Consider the following 22,433-nt stretch of genomic DNA (forward strand, 5'->3'; position numbering starts at 1 on the left):
GCAAATGTGTTTCGGTACTAGTTTTGTAGCTCTTGGTACGTTGTGTTGGTACTCATGCTTACAGTAGCTAGAGTGCTGCATGGTTGTTTTGTTCCATGGCCGCTGTGAGAACTGCTCAGCACGGCGAGTGTAGCAGCGACTCGGCAGCCGTCGTGGCCTGGCTTTTGGTTATGAGCTGACGACTACTAACTGCTACCTGATGCGGCATGGTCAGCTGCACCACCCGAGCGAGACAGCCTACTTCACTGCAGTCAGGAGCAAACAAGTAAGATGGACGACCTAAAACGATATGGTCTGGAACTGGGGCCGTTATCTGGTGGCTTCGTGAGACAGTTTAAGCAGCACAATAATAACTGTATTTGTTACTTGCTGGCAATTATTTTTGTATTGAAGGGCAGAACTGCTTAAATATTCAGTATTATACTATTAAACTGGATACCTAGAACTTTTGCTTCAAGCATAATGAATTTGTAGTTCTGAGTCTTGATTCACTAAACAGCAAATACTCCGTTACATTTATTTGTGCTCACGGCAGGCTAGTAGCGTTGGTTAAATTACAGCTTGTTCCACGCAGCATGGCGTTTATCGTTAAATCCACTTCTAGTGAGACACTTTATTTTGGACCTGTAATGTACCTTATTCATCCGTATGGTTCATGGCAGATACTAAAAGTATTTGGATGTTTAAGGTTTTGGAAACGCAAATTTTGATAAAAAGTGTTTTTCCAAAACCTTAAACATCCAAATACTTTTAGTATCTGCCATGAACCATACGGATGAATAAGGTACATTACAGGTCCAAAATAAAGTGTCTCACTAGAAGTGGATTTAACGATAAACGCCATGCTGCGTGGAACAAGCTGTAATTTAACCAACGCTACTAGCCTGCCGTGAGCACAAATAAATGTAACGGAGTATTTGCTGTTTAGTGAATCAAGACTCAGAACTACAAATTCATTATGCTTGAAGCAAAAGTTCTAGGTATCCAGTTTAATAGTATAATACTGAATATTTAAGCAGTTCTGCCCTTCAATACAAAAATAATTGCCAGCAAGTAACAAATACAGTTATTATTGTGCTGCTTAAACTGTCTCACGAAGCCACCAGATAACGGCCCCAGTTCCAGACCATATCGTTTTAGGTCGTCCACTCCTGACTGCAGTGAAGTAGGCTGTCTCGCTCGGGTGGTGCAGCTGACCATGCCGCATCAGGTAGCAGTTAGTAGTCGTCAGCTCATAACCAAAAGCCAGGCCACGACGGCTGCCGAGTCGCTGCTACACTCGCCGTGCTGAGCAGTTCTCACAGCGGCCATGGAACAAAACAACCATGCAGCACTCACTGTAAGCATGAGTACCAACACAACGTACCTAGAGCTACAAAACTAGTACCGAAACACAATTGCGGTAGGCAGATCCAATAAATAACTAAAATAAAAATTACAAATGCAAAAAAAAAAAAAAAATTGAGTACAAATAAACATAAATAATTTGAGGCCAACCACATGCTTCACTGTTTCAAAAAATGGCAAATAAGGTAAATAGTAAAAATAAAAAAAATCAGCCACGAAACTGCACAATTTTAGTTAGTAATAAGTCAGCTAAATTTGATTACAGATTTGTGTGGGCACCATCAGTGGAGTTAAATTACAATTGCTTAAGTTTTCTTCCAGTTTTATATTTTGTAGATAAATGGAAACACATGACTAACAACATAGGGATACTGTGTAAATGACCATACAAACATTTGCCTGGATTAAATTCTGAAAACATTGGACAATCATTTTGGAGATCACAGGACCAGTATTGTAACCTGGTTTTATAAAATGTAAATGTTTTACAATCTTGATCAATTTAAACGTTTCATTAACATGCATTGGTATACATTACAAACACAATCTGTGAAATAAACATTTTTTTTTTTTCTTCAACTAACAAACAGTTTTGGGTCTCAGTAATTCACAACAGTGAAACAGGTACTTTACTTGCACTAGAAGCCTTTGATTGTCTGATGTAATGACAAAGTAACTACCACAAAAGGATCTATAATATTGTAGTAAGTACAGAATTCTAATAAAATTGGTAATTTTTTTTATAATACAATTGCTTAAATAGTTAATTAGTAAATACTTGTATGTGAGAAACCAGTTGTCAACTATAAAATTTTGTTTATAAAGCTGTCAACAAAACAAAATTGAATATTTAGCTGTGTAATTTACACCAAAAGGTTTGGTTGGTTGAAATATGGCTATCAAGATGTGTCGTTTCAGGCCTGGCTAAAAGACAATTTGACATCATTCAAGATCATAGCCCTGCTGGGTATAACTTAAAAATTAATTTTATACATCTATATCATATGATAGCGCATAGAATCTGCAAAATTACAAATGACTGAAATTACTTTAGTATTTCTTTTTTATTCCAGCAAGTTTCTAAAATATATTTGAGTAAATCAATATGTTGCATTTTTGTAATCAAACATTTTTAGAATTTGCTCGAGACAGGCAAAAAGCTAGAGAACCATTAGTTAAGTGCTCAGAAAAAAAGTTGCAGAAAGCCCATTCTCTCTGCTGTCCCTGTAATTTCAGTACATTTGTTTTCACTTCGTACTTTGAAGCAATACCATCGCTAATGCTATTTCAAACAGCGCAGTGCACTAGCGAGCAACATCACAGCGGAGAACACAGCGTCATGAGGCGAAGCGGGTTTCTGCCGCTCAGGAACTCCAGCTCTTTACGGCCCGCTTCGGTCCGGCCGCTCTCGTGCTGAAGCCAGCGCCGCTCAATGTAGTACTGCAGACAGCTTTCTATTTCTTTTTCATTGTATTCCACGACTCGGATCGGGATGAAAGGATCCAGGTGCTCAAACCCCTGGAAACATATCAGAACATTTGTAGTTATTGTTTCCTGGAACATGTGAGACTAGCTTTTGTGTCTGCTAACAATAAATGTTTTTGGTAACATCTTGGCTTTCTGTATGTGGCATTTGGTGGGAGTAATTTCATGAATGTGAAGTAAGTCAAGGAATAAGAATGTGGGAGAAGCACTTGTCATTCAGTTTTTTTTATTTTGAAAATCAATAGTACCATCTTGTTAAACAGAATTTTAGTTAACTTTTACATAGATTAAACATTTCTACAGTTTTTCCCTAAAAGTAATAGTTAAAATGTTACAGCCATTTTAAAATAACTCCTCTAAAGTGTACCCAGAGGCAAAAAGGGTAAGTACAGTCATGAATATCTATGAATTACTCCAGTGAAAAGGTGATATAAGAACTTATTTTTAATGACCAATAGTGCCATCTTGTTAAACAGAAATATAGTTCAGTTTTAAAAAAAGGGGAAATTTTTCAATTTTTTCCCCTAAATCTAAAACTTTAGAAGATAAGAGTAAGAGTACTTAAAGGTTTTAGTAATATTTGTGATATGTTCGAGCTATATATTTGTACAGTAATTGTGTAATATTAATATTGATGGTTTTATATAGAGCAACAATGTGTGATAGTAAATATATTTATAACACCCCCCATAATTAAGACTATTTATAGCCTGTGCCCAAGTAAGGAGCTAAACTTTGCACTTTAGTGTGTCCTTGGTATTTATAGTAGTGTAGTGTTTTTTTTATTTGTTAACATCTTAGCTATCTGAATATGGCAGTTGGTGGGAGTAATTTCATGGATGCGACAGAAATGTGTAACAGGAAGAAGGGAGCAGTGCGTACCAAACAATTTTTTGGCGTTTTCTACAGTTGGTGCTTGTTCTGCAGCGTGTCAGTGAATGCAAACATTAACAGCGCATTTGAAAAGGGAGAGAGAAAAGGAAGAAAGGAAAGAAGATATAGCTGTTTTACCATTTGTTCTGCTAACAGCAGTCTGAACAGCACGACACATTGTCATGTGGCTTTTATAACACGTTATACATACGTTGTTAAATAATAATGCATTTTATATAATATAAAGTCAATAATTTTGTAAGTGTTGTATTAAATTACATGTTGTGTTAATATACTGTGATACAATAGGTTAGATGTTACACATCGATAGCAAGTACTGAAAAACTCGCTCACTTTTTGGTATTAAATTTATACTTGCCACTGCGAATAACTTTCTTTAGGGGCTTGTTGAAGTAAACATTCATTAATTGGTAAAATATTACGACAGTTATAGTTTCGTTAAACCACTGCGTACTTCATCCCAGTGGTTACAGACTAGAGCATTAGTAGATATCCAAATTGTAATAGAATACAAAATAAGCTTAGAAGAATTTTATTTACACCTTGTCATGCCAAAAATTATTTAAAAAAGCTATGCAAGGAAAAAAATCTGAAGATCCAAAATGGCAGGAAGTACCCCTCCTTAAATGCAACTAACCTGCTTTCCTAGATTGTAGAACGGCAACTCTGATTCCTTCTTGTCAGCTGGGCCCACTTGACGGTCAATACTCAACACTACTGCACCGTTACACTGAAACACACACACATATCATTTATTTGTGTATTTTTTTTTTTTTTCATTTTGAAATTCTACTACATTCTGATAAATATAAATGACAGGCATTGTGAAAGGTCTTTAATCTAGCAATCTATTGTTTGGAACATTCCGTGATCCTGCACCAATTGAGATGCTCGCGTTCGGTGGATTTTGGCTGTTAATCTTGAGTGCCATCTGTGCTGCAAATGTTTTTAGTTAGCTTCAGTCTTTTCATTTCAGTACAGTGTTTCCTAGAGGGTTAATTTAACATCTCACGTGTACATTTCCATATGGATTTTTTTTTAAAACCACCAACACACTGCAGAGCAGCTTGTTACAACTTATTTCCATAGAATTGTACTGCATGTTAATTTTTCTCAGGTATTCCCGTTTAAACTCACTGACACTATAAAATCTGACAAAATTACTAATCCAGCATGGCAGTGATTCAATACGATCCGGACTAAAGACCTTTCACTGTACTATTCAATGATATGCAGGCTACTGGATTATTTCACATACTAACGGGTTAGGGATTTTAAATCTTACTAGAGGGAAAGGGGGAGGGGGAAATACTGGTTACATCATATCAAGTTATTCTAAAATAACCGTTGGAGCCTTGTGCTGTTGGTGTGGCATGTTACAAATAAAAAAATAACTAATTAATAACTACTGTGAATAATTATTTTCTCTGTTTGTCACTTATTTTTCTTTGGGTGGTAGAAGTTAAAAAAAAAAAACATAATTTGTTGAATTTTTTTTATGAAGGAAGCCTCACAATTCGTTTGACTTAGGGTGATGGTGCATTATGGCATACCCATTAAGAGGTTTTCTGAAATAAGTGACTGGATGCTTAGTAGTGTGGGTAGACCCATGTTGATTGCCCCTCTACTGGCCTGGGGCACATGGTGAGGACACGATGAGCGGCAAAATAGTACTAGCCTGGACAGTTAGGAGGGGTCGGATGTACCTCGACCAGATTGCAGGCTCTCTGGGTTGTATGGTGTACAGTGTGGTCATACATTCAACATAGTGCTAGTTTTCATCTACTACTTGAATTAACAATGTAACAAATCGTAAGAACCATAGCTGACCCTTTATTACAGTGAATTATTTTATTTTGTTTATTATGTTTGCGCAATGGAGTTAAGCTATTTAACATTATGGTCTAGTTTCTGAAAAAAGAAAAAGAAAATTAAATTTTGCAATTGTTGTCTTGATTGAAATAGGAAACCAACTATTTTGATTAGCATGCACTCTTATGGAGAAAAAAAAAGCTAATCTGATTAGCGCTGTTTTGATTCACCCTCTGTTAAATGAATTAGGATGTTACTTTGAGGGGAAGGTTTGCAATCCACACAGGCTCGTGACAAGACAGAATCTGCTCAAATGCTTTAACTCACCCAATCATTCTTCGTGATCTCCAAAAACCCCTGGGCTAGTGTCACCATGGAAGGCTTTACTTTCACTTTATCCTCCGTTTTCATGCGGATGTCTGGGTTGAAGAATGCATTGAAACCATCAATCACCACTAGTGTTTTACACCTGAAACAGTTATGCGCATGAACCTATTGGCTTTAATTTTTGAAGAAAGCCTTAACTTGTAACCCTTTGAATTATTTTTTTTATTTATCCTTTTGTTTTTTAGCATACTTGCACTCCTGCAAAAAAAAATTTTGGTACCAAAAATGTACCATATCAACCTGTGTATAGATTTATAAACTACCTATGAAAAGATATACTAATATTTTGGGAGAAGATGTAATTTCTGAGCTTTTTTTCACCAACCTAAACTAAACCAAAGCAATGGCATCTGTATTATTTTTTTTTTAAATTAACAGTTCCATTTTAATGTTTTCATTAATGATATCTCACTGGCACTGAATAAATTTATTAGTGCTCTTTTTGCAGATGATTTTGAAATGCGTAGAAAAATAACTTCTCTTCCAAATAATTGCCTACGTTTACAAACCAATATTAATGAAATTAATAATTGGTGCAACTAAAAATATAGTTACACTTAATAAAGAAAAAACTAAAATAATAAGCTTCACTAGGAAATATATACCTATTAATCATGAATTCTTACTGGACAATACTATCATACCAGAATGTACTTCAATAAAAGATTTCGGCATCATTGCAGACTCAAAATTCTTTTTTTCATCAACATGTAGACACTTATCTCGAGTTACAAAAGAACGCTAGCCTTTATCAAATACAGTCAAACTTCTCTGAAACGACCCCTCACGGTTCCCAGAAATAGGGTCGTAATAGAGGGGGGGGGGGGTCGGATAGATGTTTTCCTAAATTTTCAGTTGATTTCAACCCCCACCACCAAACCGCTACTCGCTAAGAAACAGGCCGTACAATAGCAGGATGCTGTCACAATGCTAGACGGCTTTGCTTTAAACCCACTTCAACCTTCATGACAAGACCGTCGCCCTACAGGCCACCTCTAAAGAAAATATGTCAAAAGACAGTATATTTTTACTGGTTAGTTTACATGTATGTTTTCTGCTTGCCGTAGTTAAATACAATAACCCCGATGTCACGAGCCCCGGATTTAACGAAGCAGTGATTTTACGAATACATTCTCGGGAACCGTCAAAAAATTGGACATTTTGACCGAAATGTGAAAATCAGAAAAAAATTAAAAAAAAAAAAAAAACGAAATGAAAGATCATTAAAATCTGTTAATTTTAACACACAGCGTATTTTTGTGTCGGCTTTAATACTTCCAATAATGTTCATGTAAGAATAACAAAAAAATAATGGGACATCTCCTTTAAAAATATGGCAGCGGTAGGTTCTGCAACGCGAGTGGGCGCACACGAAGCTCATCCGGCTGGCTGGCGGCAGTGGCTTCATGACGCATAAGCTCACCCCTCCCTCCCCTCGTTCACATTCTTCAAGGCTAGCTCATCCCTCCCAGACACACAAACCATCTACATAGTGTCCTCCCTTATAACACCCCAACTTCGCTCTCCTTTGAAAAACCTTCAGTGAGAAAATGCTCATTTCACCCTCCCTTCTCCCGTAAAATTGGGCTATTATGAGGGAAGGGTAAGATCGTTGTAAATATTTTCGGACCCCTCTCTCCCCACCAAAACACGCCAAAAAAAAAAAAGTATGTCAAAATATGTCATTTTTCACACCAAGTTCGAGTTCAGTCATCTCTGGCAAGGAATTTACAAGCTTTCAAACTTAAATATAAATGTATTTTAATAGCAAGGGTCCTATGAAAAGGAATATACTGAATAAAATCAAGCTGCTGTCACCAAACAAAGCATAAAATGGCCCAATGCGTGGTCGCTGCGTTATTGCTCGCGCGAGACGCGAGACGTGGAATGTTAGAAGATAAATGCGGGGGAAACAGAGGGCAGCCAGTGTGTTTCCTGCGTGGGGAATAAGTGGCATAGCTTTTTTTTTTGCTGGGAGAAGCGACCTTTTTCTATCAACCCACGGGAAAAGATAATTGCTTGAGCTGTCAAAATGAACATCGCTGCGGCAGTTAAAACAAGTCGAGGCGGGCGTGCATCCAATCTGTTGCTGTGTATATCTACTCGAAAAACATAACATCTCAATTCATAACAATATTCCTTATAACCTACACATATTGCCGGATGTTTTCAGCCTGATCCATGCAAGTTCTTTAGCCACGTTTTGAATGAAAACAACTGGCGGGCCAGTGTTGTGCCCTGTTTTGCGGACACACAAAGCTTTTATCAATTTGCTGACAGTTTTAATATAGGTATTTTTACTCTCGCTAAAATGAAGCAGATAACGTGATTGTTAACAAGTACAAGCAGCATCCGAGATCTGCAGCAGCGCACGGTACGGGGAGAGGGTGAGCAAGGGCGAGCGAGCGGCCGACTATAAACACGTTGCCACAAAAACCTTTATCTGCACCCTGCGGGCAAAGGGACGTGGAATGGGGGTTGTTAAGCGCTGACAGCGGTCGACAGGAAGTGGTATCTATTTTTAGATATGCGCTGCCTACGGCAGTACAGCACTTGGCAAGAGAAACGCAGTAACACGCTGCTCACCACAAGAAACTTATTTTCTGTCCGATTTTCGGCAATTTTTTCATGGTTCCTTGAAATCGGGTTGTAATGGAGAGGTGGTCCCAATAAATGGGGTCGTAACAAAAAGGTTTTACTGTACATAACTTTTAATGCTACTTCAGCAGGCTCCATTCTTTCACTATACTTAGCTCTAATTAGATAAAAACTTGAATACTGTTCAATAGTTTGGAATGGTATAATTGAATCTGATAAGGGAAAAATTGAAAACATTAAAAAAAAAAGATAATTTGATTTCTGATAAAAATTTCCAGTGTGGATTTTAGCTTCTCCCTCGGATCATAGAATCTACTTGGACTCACTTTTGTTAAAAATTGTTTTAATTCAATAATTACATAGTTGCAAATAAATTCTAGATTACATAGACCTAAGAGTTCCTCAATGCCACAGCCATCCATTAGCCACCTTATGTACTTTAAACAGAAAATGACATCCTATGCAGACTAACAACTAATATTAATAATCAGATCTATTGAAAACAATATATAAATAAATTATTCTGGGATATTTGTACTAACCATCCTTAACTACATGTAATGGTTTACCTTTGGAACAAAAACTTTGTATTACATACCCATTTTTGTATTAAGCAAATTACTTAGCACTGTAACCCTAATGTAATTGCTAGGTACTCTATAAACACTTTGTGTCAATGAGAGTTTTTTTAATAACAGGGTTTTTATTAAAAAGGTTATACTGTAACGTCATGCAGATTGACCTTAGAAGTGTAGAGGGGTGATTTCACTGTCGTCTATGGTGTAACCTGGCGTACCTGCCCTCGGTCGAATGCAACTTGATCTCTTGCAGCAGCGCCAACACGACATCGCAGGCGTACTTCACACGATTGATCCCAAACTCGATCAGATCGACCAGGGGAGCACCCACAGGTGTTTCTTCTCGTTTCGTCCACGTGTAAGACTTCGAAACCCTGAGCTGTCAAAAACACGACAAAACGTAATTTTAAAACCACAAAAAAATTATAGTTACAAAGATATAAAAAAAAAATTTCACCTAGCAATTATTTAACTAAACAGCTTTTATAAACTCTCGTGATGTACTTTCTCCAGTACATGTTCATCAATAAAAAGACTAGTTGAGTCTTGGGAACCCAGAGTGACTAACAGTTACCAAAGACACACAAACACTAGACAACATAACAGCAGCAGCACAATTGTTCTTTTAAAAATTTCCAAAGAATAAATATAGTGCTTGACTTAGTTAAAAAATTCCATTGCAAGTGTGTAAATTATAATAGAAAAGTAAACCCCATCTTGTGATTTCAGATAAAAGGATGAAACTATTTACGTTTGGTTCAAACAAGAGTGCTTGGAAGGGGGTTAGCCCATCAAGTCAAATGCAAGCTGGAAAAGCTTAAAAAGAGTTCATAACATATTTGATGAAGAGGAATATTCCAGTGCAGCATCAAGATGGCTTAGGTTTATGTATAGATAAGCAATATTTGAAACAACTGTGCCAAGGATAAGACCAAGAGCAAATATGGAATTGCTGACGAGTTATGTTTGGGCATTTCAGTTTGTAGATGATCGTGGACTTTCACGTGGACTCTCATTCAATACGACCCAGGTTCGATCTTGAATTTGGTTTCCGTTGTTTCCTTGAATTACTCATATGGCGAGACTGCTCCATACAATAGACCACTGTAGATTCCTTCTCCAATATCCTTGACTTTTTTAGTATTTTTTTTTTACTCTAATGACAAAAACATGAAATTTCATCGAAGTAACTGTTCAAATGCTAACAAAACCACAATTACTAATACCCAAACAATATCCTTATACTGAGTAACGAATCTCACGTTCCACATTATCTACACTGTATGTAACCAAAGATTCACCTTTTTTTTGTTTTGTGTGGAAATTTCGCTACAAATCAAAAAAATTAAAACCAAGCCAAAAATGATGAATTGTTCAACCTCAGAGAATTTTAAATAACTAATGACTTGCCAGTACAAACATGGCAAACTCGCGTAAATAAGTACCTAGTGAAACTTTTGTGAACTACTTACAATTAAGTTTATTAAATAAGCATAAACGTGTTTCCACAGCAATGAACTACCTGTTAAAAAAAAAAGCTGTTCCCGAGGGAGGACTCTCTCCCCTTCTCACAAAGCTCTCCGAACCCTCGGAACTCGCTTGGAACTCTCGCGGAGGCTAGCGTCACCGCTTATATACCCATGGCATCCTTCTCGAAAGAACGAGAGCGGCTGTGACATGTCACGTCATCCCGGCGGCGGCGGCCTCCGTAATCCCGGCTAAAAGGTGACAATAGCCCGAGGTTGGACAGTGCGGAAGGGGGTGGGTAGCGAGGACCCTTGTAATCCGGCCAGGCACGCGTGGCACGCCAAACGTCAATGGACGGCGCGTGACGTCAGTGGCAGAGCGTTGCCGCCAGCCCACTCCAAACCTGGCGCGCATCGCGCTCTGGTCTCTCGCGTTCGTAGAAACACAATCTTGTGCCTACTCATCCTCCGTTGGAACTTATGGTAAATATTGTACCTTTCTATTTGAATTGATTATAAACATTTTTTTTTTTTTTAAATCTGAAGGTCAAAACTTTAAGGTAGGACTTACATCCAAGGCGTTCAAAAGTGCTACATTTTGAGACTTGAAGTGAACAAGCCACGTCGCAGCATCAAGGGGCAGGTCAACGCAACCCTTGTTAGAAGAGGACGTGGCAACTTCTTTAGGATAACGCATCCAGTTTCTGGCTGCAAAAAAAAAAAAAAAAAAAAAAAAAAAACCAGTTTAACCACTGCACGTATCTACGCAAAAACAGTATAGTTATTATAAATTTTAACTTCCTAAAATAAGAATAAAAGTACATCCTATTTTTGTTTGTTATATTATTACAACCCATCCTCCAGCTTACATCAAAATTTACTTTTACATATAATGATTACTGATTTCAAATTTTTTGACGTGATAATGTCTTAGAAATCGATGAACGCCGGCTGCACGCACGAAAAATCGTCACGTTCCGCCTGAGCCGAGCGTGCAAGAACCGGCCAACCACCGTGCGAGAAAATCTTCTATAATATCAAACAGGTTAAAGCGGACTTTTTAACTAATTGTTCGTGATTATATTTAAACAAATTATTTAAATGAAATTTGTAAAAACTGTAAATAATATTTGAAAATTAAAAAAGTATGCAATTTTTCATCAATGTTTTCTTATGACGTTATCACGTAAAATTATCGTCCGTATACCGATTTTACAGACAACCCCCTTTTTTTTACTTAACGTTGACAGCAACATACACATAACAATTACTGATTTACAAATTTTTTCAACAGCAGGAATTTTTATTATTTCAGTGAGTATTATTATTCGGAAGTTTTGATGTACACTATGTTACAATGTGAGCAATAAAACTAGCACTAATCACATCTTGAACGTCAGCGTTTTAATATATATTAATTTATTTGCAAACTTGCTGCACGGAGAAACACACGCAGAGACTGGTGTGTGGAATCACGTACCCCACGGAACGTGCACCAGCAGAAAACCAGACACCGACCCGTAGTTCAGTATGTGAGCCAAGGATACACTCTTCCCACAGCCATCTTTACCATCTGCGAAGTAGGTCAAGGCTGATATCAGAACTGCACGTCTACCAGTCTTCAAGATGCAGAAGTATGCACCCCTGGCAGCAGAACAAACAGTGGCGTAGCCAGGATTTGTGTATGGGGGGTGTTAAGAAACGCGGCCCCCCTGTATTAAAGCGGGGGATATAGGGGTCCTCACCCGGGAAAATTTGGATTTTAAGGTGTAAAATAGTGCTATTTTAGCAGTTTTCGGTTCTTAAATTTTAATATTGTAATAGTAAAAATTTTATTAATTTTAATATGAATTTGTTTGAGTGATGAATAAGAAATTAATTAAAGATTTGGTGCTAAGGGGGGGTTTGAACCCCTAACTCCCCCCCCCATGGCTACACCCCTGATAACAAATAATCCTACACAATACGGATGATAAAGTTTAGCTGACACCACATCACTTAGTGTGATGTTTCAATCTTGTCTGTCCAGCATGAAGTCTCAGCATGTTAATAATTTCCACTTTGGGACATGAAACATGGAGAGGTTATTCACTGAACACTGGGGAAATCATGGGTGCAATAACGTAGACCTAATTTTACGCAATGACCGATTTCAATAAGACAGTGAAAAGTGACGAACTGAGAGGTGAACACAGCAGTCCTGCTACAGATGATTTTTGATATCTTTAAATGATATTAGCCAGCTAAACAGATTATTAATAAGGATATACATACCATCAAATCCTTAGTATTCGAAGGATTCAATATTCAAGGAAAAAGATCTGAAGAAAATATTGGAGGGAATAAAGTTAATTAAAAAATTAAATTATGATAACCTCTAAATTTAATCAGTCAATTTTTTTCTTCATACCTATCCTGCTACCATTCCTCAATTAAAATATGTATTGATTTTGGGAACTTAGTTAGTGAAACAACACTAAAGTGTTGAATATTTTAACACCATAGTTAACATTTTTATTTCTTGTACATTGTTTTATTTTTGATTTTTGAAATATATATTTTTGGATTCGAGGGGTACATTCAAAGTGCATTTTGAGATTTGAATTTTAGATTCAGATTCGAGAAAATTGTGATTTGGCCCATCACTAATTATTAACATTTACTTTGCAATAAACAAAATCCAACCAAAATGTTTGAGCTTAAATTACAAAAACATGAATTTATGGCTACTAAAGTTTATACCTTTGTCTCATAAGTTACGATCAGTATATATGCATTAATTAGTTGAAACTTCCTTGTAAAACAAGTAAAATATTAATTTTTTTTCATATGATGTTAGCACAGCTAAAATAAAAAGTAAAAATTTAACGAATGTTTTAAATGCTATAAGTGTTCAGTCAAATACAGCCTAGCAAAATACTTTCCAGAATGGCAAGGTGTGTTAACCTGGAAGTTCATAAGAAGATGTACATTTACTCGCACATCTGCAAACTTCACGTCCCTCATGATATCACTCCCGGGGACAAGTATGTTCTTTGGGCCTAAGTATCTCTTTCACTCTCCCTGGATGGCACCTACAAACATCTATGTAAATAAAAATTTAAATGTTCATTTGTTCAAAATCTTAAATACACCCTAAAGTTTTGTGAAATTTTTGCACTTTGCATTAGAATACGCACATTTTTTATATGTCACACCTGTGAAAGGTTAAAAAAGACAGATAGAAATATAGATAGGTTATATGTATATATGTTTTTATGTTTGTCTTCTGTTTTGTAAAGATATAGATATGAAGATATAGACATAGAGAGATAGAGAGATATGTACAGATATATATATAACGAGATAGTGAGGGATATATAGATATAGCGAGATATCGATAGGAAGACAGATTGAGATAGAAACACAGATATAGAGTGTGTGACATGGAGGTGTGTGTATACATATAAATATAGTATGATTTATAAAGGGACACATATAGAGAGATAGAGAGAGATGCTTTGTATGTGTGTACCTACTTCACACAAATTACAAAAAAAAAAAAACTGAAAGAGCCATAGCAACGCATGAAAGTTATGAAATAAAAAAGGATACAGAGGACGTATCTGACCGCTGGCTTGGAGTAGGCTGCAGTCCTCAGGTAGTGCAGGACTTCCAAGGCGGGATTGCGAACCATTATGGACGGCTCGCCAAACGTTTTCAGCTGCTTCTCAAAGATCTTCGGGAGCCCTCCATACTGGAACACCTTGAGTCTCACCTCGGGCGGAACTACGTAAAACCGAGCGGCATGCTCCGTTGTGTGGTTCACCTGTTAGGATAAGTTACACCCCACACTCACAAAATTAGTCCACTCTTGCAAGGAAACAAGCATGCGTACTAGCATGATTCATTTTGCAAGCGTCACAGGCTAATTTTCTTCACGTTCACAAACTTCTCAGGGTGTCTACAAATACGAGGTGATCAGGACCTTTAAGTAAAATTATCTAACAACTATTTTTATATCATAGGGTCACTTTTCTTGTATACAAGAGCAAAATCAAAACACAAAATAGATTAAAATACTATTTGCAGGAAGATGCCAATATTTTTCGGTGTTGGAAAGCTAAAATGTTTGAGATAATTTCCACATGATAAAGTGAAAAGTCTCCAACTAATCATAAATAATTTGTGAGGCATTAAGTAAACAAAAAAGAAAGATAGCAAAATGCTAATGGCAATTATTTTCCTGATCTTCAGCACCATTAACTATTTATTTTGGGACTTTTTTGACTTTTGTGAACAGACCTTCACAGTTGCCACTAAAATGACTCAAAATAATAGAAATGTCTACAAGAAGGGCAAAAATAGATTGCAAAAAATTAGCGGTAGTGCTTTTCTTCAGTACAACTATGTTTTCAAATAAAGAAAACTATGGCGACCTTTACACTTAAAATAATTCTGGAAGAAATTTCTCTTAAATTAATACCTACATGTCATAACAGTTAGACATATTTTATGTCCACAAATAAGCCCAAGCCTTATATTCTATTTTTAAATTTGAATTAATGCTTCACATTAAGCTATGTATGCTCAAGAAAAAAAAAATTAGAATAAACCATGCCAGTTTCCAGCATCATACATCAGACTTTTCACATGCAACCAAACAATAACAAATTCCACACTAACCGGATTGCTTTCAAAGGTGCGGAAATCTTGCGGCCCAGGATTTGAAGCGGGCCTGCTATCAGCGCTGACATCCAGTTGTGTGTTGCGCTCAGGTGAAAACAGAACAGTTCTTCCAGCCGTACATCTGGACAATATCCTTACAACACGTGCAGACGACACTGAAACATGTTACAACAGCAAAAAGTATTGAAAACAATAATATCTCTTTTCATGGTAAGTACATAATTAGCTATGAAGTGAGGAGAAAATTTTTTTTTTTTAAATTTGTGGTTTTTTTGGGAGCCACTAATGAGCATATTATTTGTTCAACAGAAGCACACCTGTAAAGTGAGACAATGCCCCCCCCCCCCCCCCCCCACCCATTTGTAATCGCAAATCTGTGTCACTATGTTACCTTAATTGCAAGCGGAGCAAACAGGAGGGTAGGTACAACTGTCTGATATTTTCTGCATTTTAGCCTCTTTTCTTCCAGTGGTATGATTAACTAAATATAAATAAGGGATAATATGCTGTGGGTAGACAGTAAACAGGTATAGTAAAATCTGAATATAATTTTTTCCAAATTTTGTTTCTCAGAAAAACTTCCCTTATTCACACTATGATTTGTTTATATCACTATAAGGTTTCGGTATATGAATATAAGGTCTCTCCCTCAAATTTTTTAATAGTAAGACCCTTTGGAGGAATGCCTGTGACAAGCGAAACAATGTGATTTGCTGTGGGCTGCATAAGGAAACAGTAGGCATACTTTCCGATACTATGCCCCAAGGAAACACTTAAAATAGTTAACTGTAAATATAAAATGTGCTAAACTTCAACACGAGAGTAAAGTACGGGAGATGACTGCTAGGCAGCAGGTGGAAGCCTAACTGCAAGTAATTCAGTCGATTCAAACAGTGAATAAGAGGATCAAACGCTGGAGAGGAGGGGCTAAAAGTTCAAACCCCTCGGTTCTCCAAGGACACCTGGGAGGCGGGGAGGGGGCAAGTGGAGACGAGCAGGCAGGCCATGAGGTATGCTGGGCGGGGCACTGAGAAGGAGAAAGCAGTGTGCAGCCACTGTGCGCCCCACACTGGAGTATGCGTCGGCAGAGTGAACTTCATACACAGCAGAGCTCGAGAGTAAATTAGAACTGGAAATTCTTTGAAATTCCACAAAGACACCATAAAGTAACCATCACTATGTATGAAACTACACAAAATCACAGTTTTCATAAATTTTTAAAATTTTTATTTTGAAGGAGCACCTACAAAAATTAATTTACTAATTTAATGTGAGAAAAAGGGTATGTATACCACTAACCCAAAACGGCCAATGAATTGGGAAAATCAGAAAGTTAAAAGGAGAGCAGAGAGGCTAGTTACGATGTACAAAATACTGAGTGGGATGGGAGGGCGGGGAATATTTTGACATGAGGTAGACAGCGAGAAGCTAAAAAAAAGAGAGAAAACGAACTAGCCTACAGAAACGTTTTTTAAAGAAAAAGTAATTGTAAGGGCCATGGCTTTTCCATAATACAATTTAAAAATTACAAACATTGTAATTTTGAACATTACAGACATCCCTCGGTTAAACCTGAAAATAGCACTTCAAAATACCTACCGGTTTCTGAGAAATAAATGTTTATAGGTTACATTAGGTAGCGTGTGCAGTAACTTAGCCGTTGCCATGCAAAGACTGTTTTATACAAGACAATACCCTGATCCTGTTGCTGACAGACATACTACTGTTTTATTGATACTAGCTGCAAATTGATCCTGTGGTTCTCAATAAATCCTTAGGGAATATGGCATACCCGAAACTTGTTTTCAGTTTAATTTTCTTTTGTCACTGCTTTTCCGTAAATTAAATAATAAAATTCCAAAAAATGTTTTTTTGAACACTAAAGACGTTCATTTATTTATTTTGAAAACAGTGTTTCGAAATTTCTTCTGTTTTTGACAAATTACTGTTTTTAGTTTACATTAAGAAAAGTGAGCAGTGATGTGACCACCGCCATTGTGCTTTACCGTAGAAAATTTAAACTGTGGTTATGGATGTACAAGTACGTGTATGTATTGTATTTGTATTTTGTAACACAGTGGAACGCAAATAAAATAAAAAAAATACGTGGGTTCCTACTGTGCATTCAAACTCAAGCATCAACCCTTGATAGGGATTTCTTTTAGCAGTATGATTGTGCGAAGCACAGAATTGTTACATGTGATAGCCACAACCTGAGGTAAAAAAAAGGTATTGTCATTAATGTATCATACATGATAATTTCTTTTTTTTACGTCATCACTACATATTATAAAATAAAGTCGCTTCCCGCTGTCTGTCTGTTCCTATGTATGCTTAGATCTTTAAATTTAATGCCTTTTTTTTATAGATAGAGTGATTCAAGAGGAACGTTACTATGTATAATAAATGCATAATATAGTAGAGAAACACTGATAATTTTAGAGGTTTCTAATGTGATGTCGTAAATAAACACATTTTTTCCCGCTTACTTTGCAAACGCTGGCTGAACCCTACGAGATAGATCAAAATAATTTACTACAGTATTGTACACCTTAAAAAGGTCTACAAAAAGGTCCACGATGGTATATGTCTATCTCTTACTGATAAGGGATCGTCCATTAATCACGTGAGGCTCGACAAAGGGGGGGGGGGTGGGGGGGGGGGGGGGGGGGGGGGAGGAAATCACGAAATATCACAAGGGGGAAGGGGGGGTGTAGAGAGATATCACGTGCATTTTCTTTTTCGCCCCATTTCTACTAAACCGAAAAGCGATGCGTGACCTTGACTCGCCGTAGCCAGGCAACAATATCCCCGCCCGCCGCAACATGAAACCCACCCGGCTCGGCTTGCCAGTCGCCAGTAAGACTGTGATTTTGGCGCCGAATACATGCGTAAATCACATATAAGCCTTTCCTTTATTATTTTTATGCCAGTGAGAATAAACCTGCAACCTAAATGTGTGTCTGGACATTTTTATCACTGTGCTTAATTTTCCAGAATTAAATTAGATTATACCTATATTTAAAGATAATATTCCGAAATTTTTAAAAAATATTTTTGTACCAAAAAATACACGTGATTTATGGTGGGTGGGGGGGGGGGGGGGGGGGGGTGTTTTTTTGTCTGAAACCTCACCACAAATCACTAGGGGGGAGGGGGGGTTAAAAATTTGCTAAAAAAACATCACGTGATTAATGGACGACCCCTAACCCACAATAATCCTTTACTTTTTACGAGAAATGGCTTATTTACGAAACAATTTTAAGCAATACAGCATTAATCCTTATCCAATTAAGTAACTTAAATACATTGTACATTTAATTGATCTATATTATATTTGTATTGTCTAATGACAAAAAAGCTGTGAACGTTGTATGTATATGTGTGTGTGTGTGTCTATATATATATATATATAAAATGCAGTTTTTTGGACATATGCCATTGCAGTTTTACACTGTTGTCCATTGAAAACCTTGTGTGTTCGTCAGTGCTATAGTCGTTGTGTTGTCCATAATGCTTGTTTAACTTCATCGTTGTATTTATATGTTTGCTTTGTTGCCCAGGTTCGTTGTCTGCTTGCATTTAATATGTCCCAGACTTTTGTTAGCCCACTGTGTTTGTCAGAGTTACTTCAATGATTTATTGTGATGTCGTTGTATGGTCCATAATACTTTTTTGGGTAAATATGTATTGTACGGATTAGCGCCAAAAAAAATCGTACAAATATGAAATAACTTTCATTATATGCTCTTTTACGTCCTCTTTTCAGAACTGCCTGCGGAGATAAAAAATTCCAATTACTTTTGGAGATATCGAATTTTTTAATATTCATTTTTTGGCGATTTAAAAAAAAAATTTAAATCCGAAAATACCTTTATTCTGTGCTCTTTAACTTCCTCTTTTCATTAAACCCGGCGGAGATCAGAAATTCCAAATACTTTAGGAGATATGGAATTTTTTAATTTTCATGATGTGCACTGATGCGGCCCTCAGCGGGGAAGCCTACGATTCACACATCCTTCTGCACATACCCGAGATACTCACGTTGGCAAGCCTTCTTTTCTTAAAATTAGCAAGAATGTAATTAAAAATACTTTAAAACAATGTGGATGGTTGGTTATATTAGGTAAGTATAGCTACATTAAAAAAACTGTAAAATCATTTTATGGTTGCTTAGCAAATAACTTTTTAATATGTAGCTATCCAGCGCTAGGAAAACCGTTTACATGATTTCACAGTATTTTTAATGTAGCTAGCCTAACCAAATCAACCATCCACAATGTTTTGAAGTATTTATAATGTAGCTAACATAACCTAATTGACCATTAGTTTTCATGAGTTGCATATTTATTTACAATAAACAAAAAAAAAACCGAAGATGCAACGATCGGGCGTTAGCCTCTCGTCTGTTGAAAGAAGGCTTGCCAACGTGAGTATTCGGGTATGTCCAGAAGGATGAGTGAATCGTAGGATTCCCGCGTTCACCATTGTTGCTTGTTTACAAGTATGATTTTTTTTTTTTTCGCGACGTAGTTGAACGACTACATCACGTAAAAAGAAAATTACGTGAGTTCCTACTGTTCATCCTTTTTTCCCCGGTTTGTTAGGTCAGGTCAGCTACATTATAAATACTTTAAAACTAAACTACCATTAAAATTAATTTTTATTATTTTTAATGTCCGTTCAGTTTCAAAGTATTTATACTGTAGCTGACCTGACCTAAACTACCTTTGTCCCGTTTTGTTAGGTCAGGTCAGTTACATATAAATACTTAAACTATACAAGTAAAATTAATTGATATTATTTTTAATTTCCGTTTATTTTGAAGTATTTATTCATGTAACTAACCTTACCTAATGGAAAATTTCTGTTATTTAGGCATTCACCGCGCACACCGGCAAAATATAAAATGGCGTCTGTTGAATGATTACATAGGGCTTGTATTGCAAAATAAGAACGGCGATATCTCCCAAAAGTAATTGGAATTTTTAATCTCCGCAGGCGGTTTTGAAAAGAGGGACGTAAAAGAGCATATAATGAAAGTTATTTCATATTTGTACGATTTTTTTTGGCGCTAATCCGTACAATACATATTTACCCTTTTTTGGTTTCATCGTTGGTTCCGTTTGCCCGACACCTGTAAATTTTTTGTTTCAAATTTCCCCCCCCCCCCCCCACCCCCAAAAAAAATTTTTTTCCATGACAAAACAGTACAAAACTGCAAAAGCGTATGTCCAAAAAACTGCATTTAACAAAATTCTCCATTGCATGAATCATTTAAATAACATAACAATATATTACAATCATTGATTAATCAGGTTAACTTACAGCAATTGATCACCATTTTATTTCACACCCATGCTTTAAAATTTAGTGTTTACTTTAGACCTACAGCAAAGACTTCATAAGAGAAAGACTGGTAATGCATTTCCATTTACCCAAATTAAAAACGTGCGACTTTTCTGCCATCTACTAATTGTCCAAACAATCTTTAAAGCGTTATATTAAAAAAAAAAATTTCTTATGGGGAGATCCCATTTTGTTTGGGAACTACATTCTAAAAACTCCAACTTTTAACTGACAATTCCGGAAAATTACAAGTTATTGTTATTCATTAAACCAATCAAAATTCCTTAATAAATTAAAAATCCTTAATCTACCCCAAGTTTAAAGCTTAACTCCTTATAAATCTATGGTAAGACTGGGCTCTAGTACTACTAACGCTGGCTAGTTTGCAGATCACCCGCTCGCCTCACAAAGGGAACATTTATCTACTTGACTATGCCCAAGGAACATGAGAGTCGGCGACAAACTTACTATTATATTTGTCTAACTTCTCCGAAGAAAAACCACGCATCTCGGCATCTCACATGTCATATGTCACGCCGTTGTATTAAATTATTGTCTGCCGAAATCCGTGGCGTTGTCGGATGCACAACCGGCCTATTTGCAGTGCGAGGGGGTTCTGTGATCGAATCCCGAGTAAGGCATGGGTATTAAATTAAGTACAAATATTTGATTGATATGATAATCATTAATATAATAATAGGCATCTATTAAAAAAAATAGTGGCTGGTTGTGGGCGAAAGCCAATAACTATTTAACCAATTAAAAAAAAAAACTAATTTTTTTTTGTAAATCCGGGTAAATATATTGATCATAATGATTGTGTCTGGGCTTTGAGGCAACAGCTAAAACACGTCTATATGCTATAATGATTTTTTAAAAAATCTGGTTTAGCTACAATATGTGTTTTCTATTTTGTATAATTTACTATAAAATTAAGGTTATATACACAAACAGAATGTTTGAATGCACTTTACCATTATTTGTTTTTAAAATTTTTAAAGATAAATTAATAGTGAACCTGTGGATTTGTAGTGGATTTGCCTTTCGATTAAATCTTACAACATATAGATAACTAATCAGTTATATTTTCAAAAAAAAAAATAGCATTATTTAGATATATCAAGTTTCTTGTACCAAAATGTTAGACATACGTAGACTTGTGGTTTGCTTGGATGTGTTTCAGACTATCGTCACACACCAATTACTGTGATAATCTTCACCCATGCAGAATGTTTTGGAGACTTTCTGCAAGCAATTGCCGAAACTGGTAATTTTGGGAATAATAATAATAATAATGATAATAATAAAACCTATTCATTGCTAAGCTTTTTGACTTCCTCTGCATTTATAGGAATACCTGTGTCACAAAAGTTTCCTTATATGTCATTTACCCTGTATAAAATAATTTTTAAATCCCAAAATAAAACAGCAGATTTTTCAAAACTTATCAAGAATCTACGTCAAAATAAGAATTAATAAATTACAGAATAGAAATATGATAGTGGAAAGAGTCAAATCGTTTACTGAGATAGCAAATCCTGCAGGTATTAGAAGTGGAAAAAAAAAAAAAATGAATGAACAATTAGAGCTTATAAGTTGCTGTCCTGAATACACCTGTTAATTTACAGTATGGGGTTATCAGACTTTGCTATTGATTGTTTTCGTGGCTTTCAGTGTGGCGTCGACTATGTTTCAGGAGCTGCACGCCCACCTCAATGGATCGCTGAGCACGCAGACTTTACGTGCACTGCACGCCATGCAGTGCGAGTCGAGGGGTGACGACGACACGCCTTGGGACGAGTGCGAGGCCGTCATCAGTCACGGGGACAGCAGGACGCTCGAAGAGTTC

General features: G+C 36.5%; 1 protein-coding gene and 1 long non-coding RNA gene across 2 annotated transcripts; one reads left to right on the top strand and one right to left on the bottom strand.

The window, feature by feature from the left end:
• Nucleotides 1-1,652: 1,652 nt before the first annotated feature.
• Nucleotides 1,653-20,804, bottom strand: LOC134540378 (small ribosomal subunit protein mS29). The gene is made up of 9 exons (XM_063383064.1): nt 20,564-20,804; nt 15,233-15,390; nt 14,162-14,375; nt 12,048-12,140; nt 11,139-11,275; nt 9,320-9,480; nt 5,866-6,007; nt 4,364-4,456; nt 1,653-2,865 (listed from the first exon to the last, which is right to left on the bottom strand). The coding sequence occupies exons 1-9, from the start codon at nt 20,577-20,579 to the stop codon at nt 2,665-2,667; spliced, it is 1,215 nt and encodes a 404-aa protein (XP_063239134.1). The 5' UTR covers nt 20,580-20,804; the 3' UTR covers nt 1,653-2,664.
• A 226-nt stretch (nt 20,805-21,030) lies between these two features.
• Nucleotides 21,031-22,427, top strand: LOC134540225 (uncharacterized). Its single transcript, XR_010076426.1, has 3 exons — nt 21,031-21,217; nt 21,768-21,851; nt 22,281-22,427. It is a non-coding gene; the product is annotated as an uncharacterized LOC134540225 (long non-coding RNA).
• The last annotated feature ends 6 nt before the right edge of the window (nt 22,428-22,433 follow it).

Source organism: Bacillus rossius, chromosome 16, assembly GCF_032445375.1.
Source record: "Bacillus rossius redtenbacheri isolate Brsri chromosome 16, Brsri_v3, whole genome shotgun sequence".
In the NCBI taxonomy this organism is placed as follows: Eukaryota; Metazoa; Arthropoda; class Insecta; order Phasmatodea; family Bacillidae; genus Bacillus; species Bacillus rossius.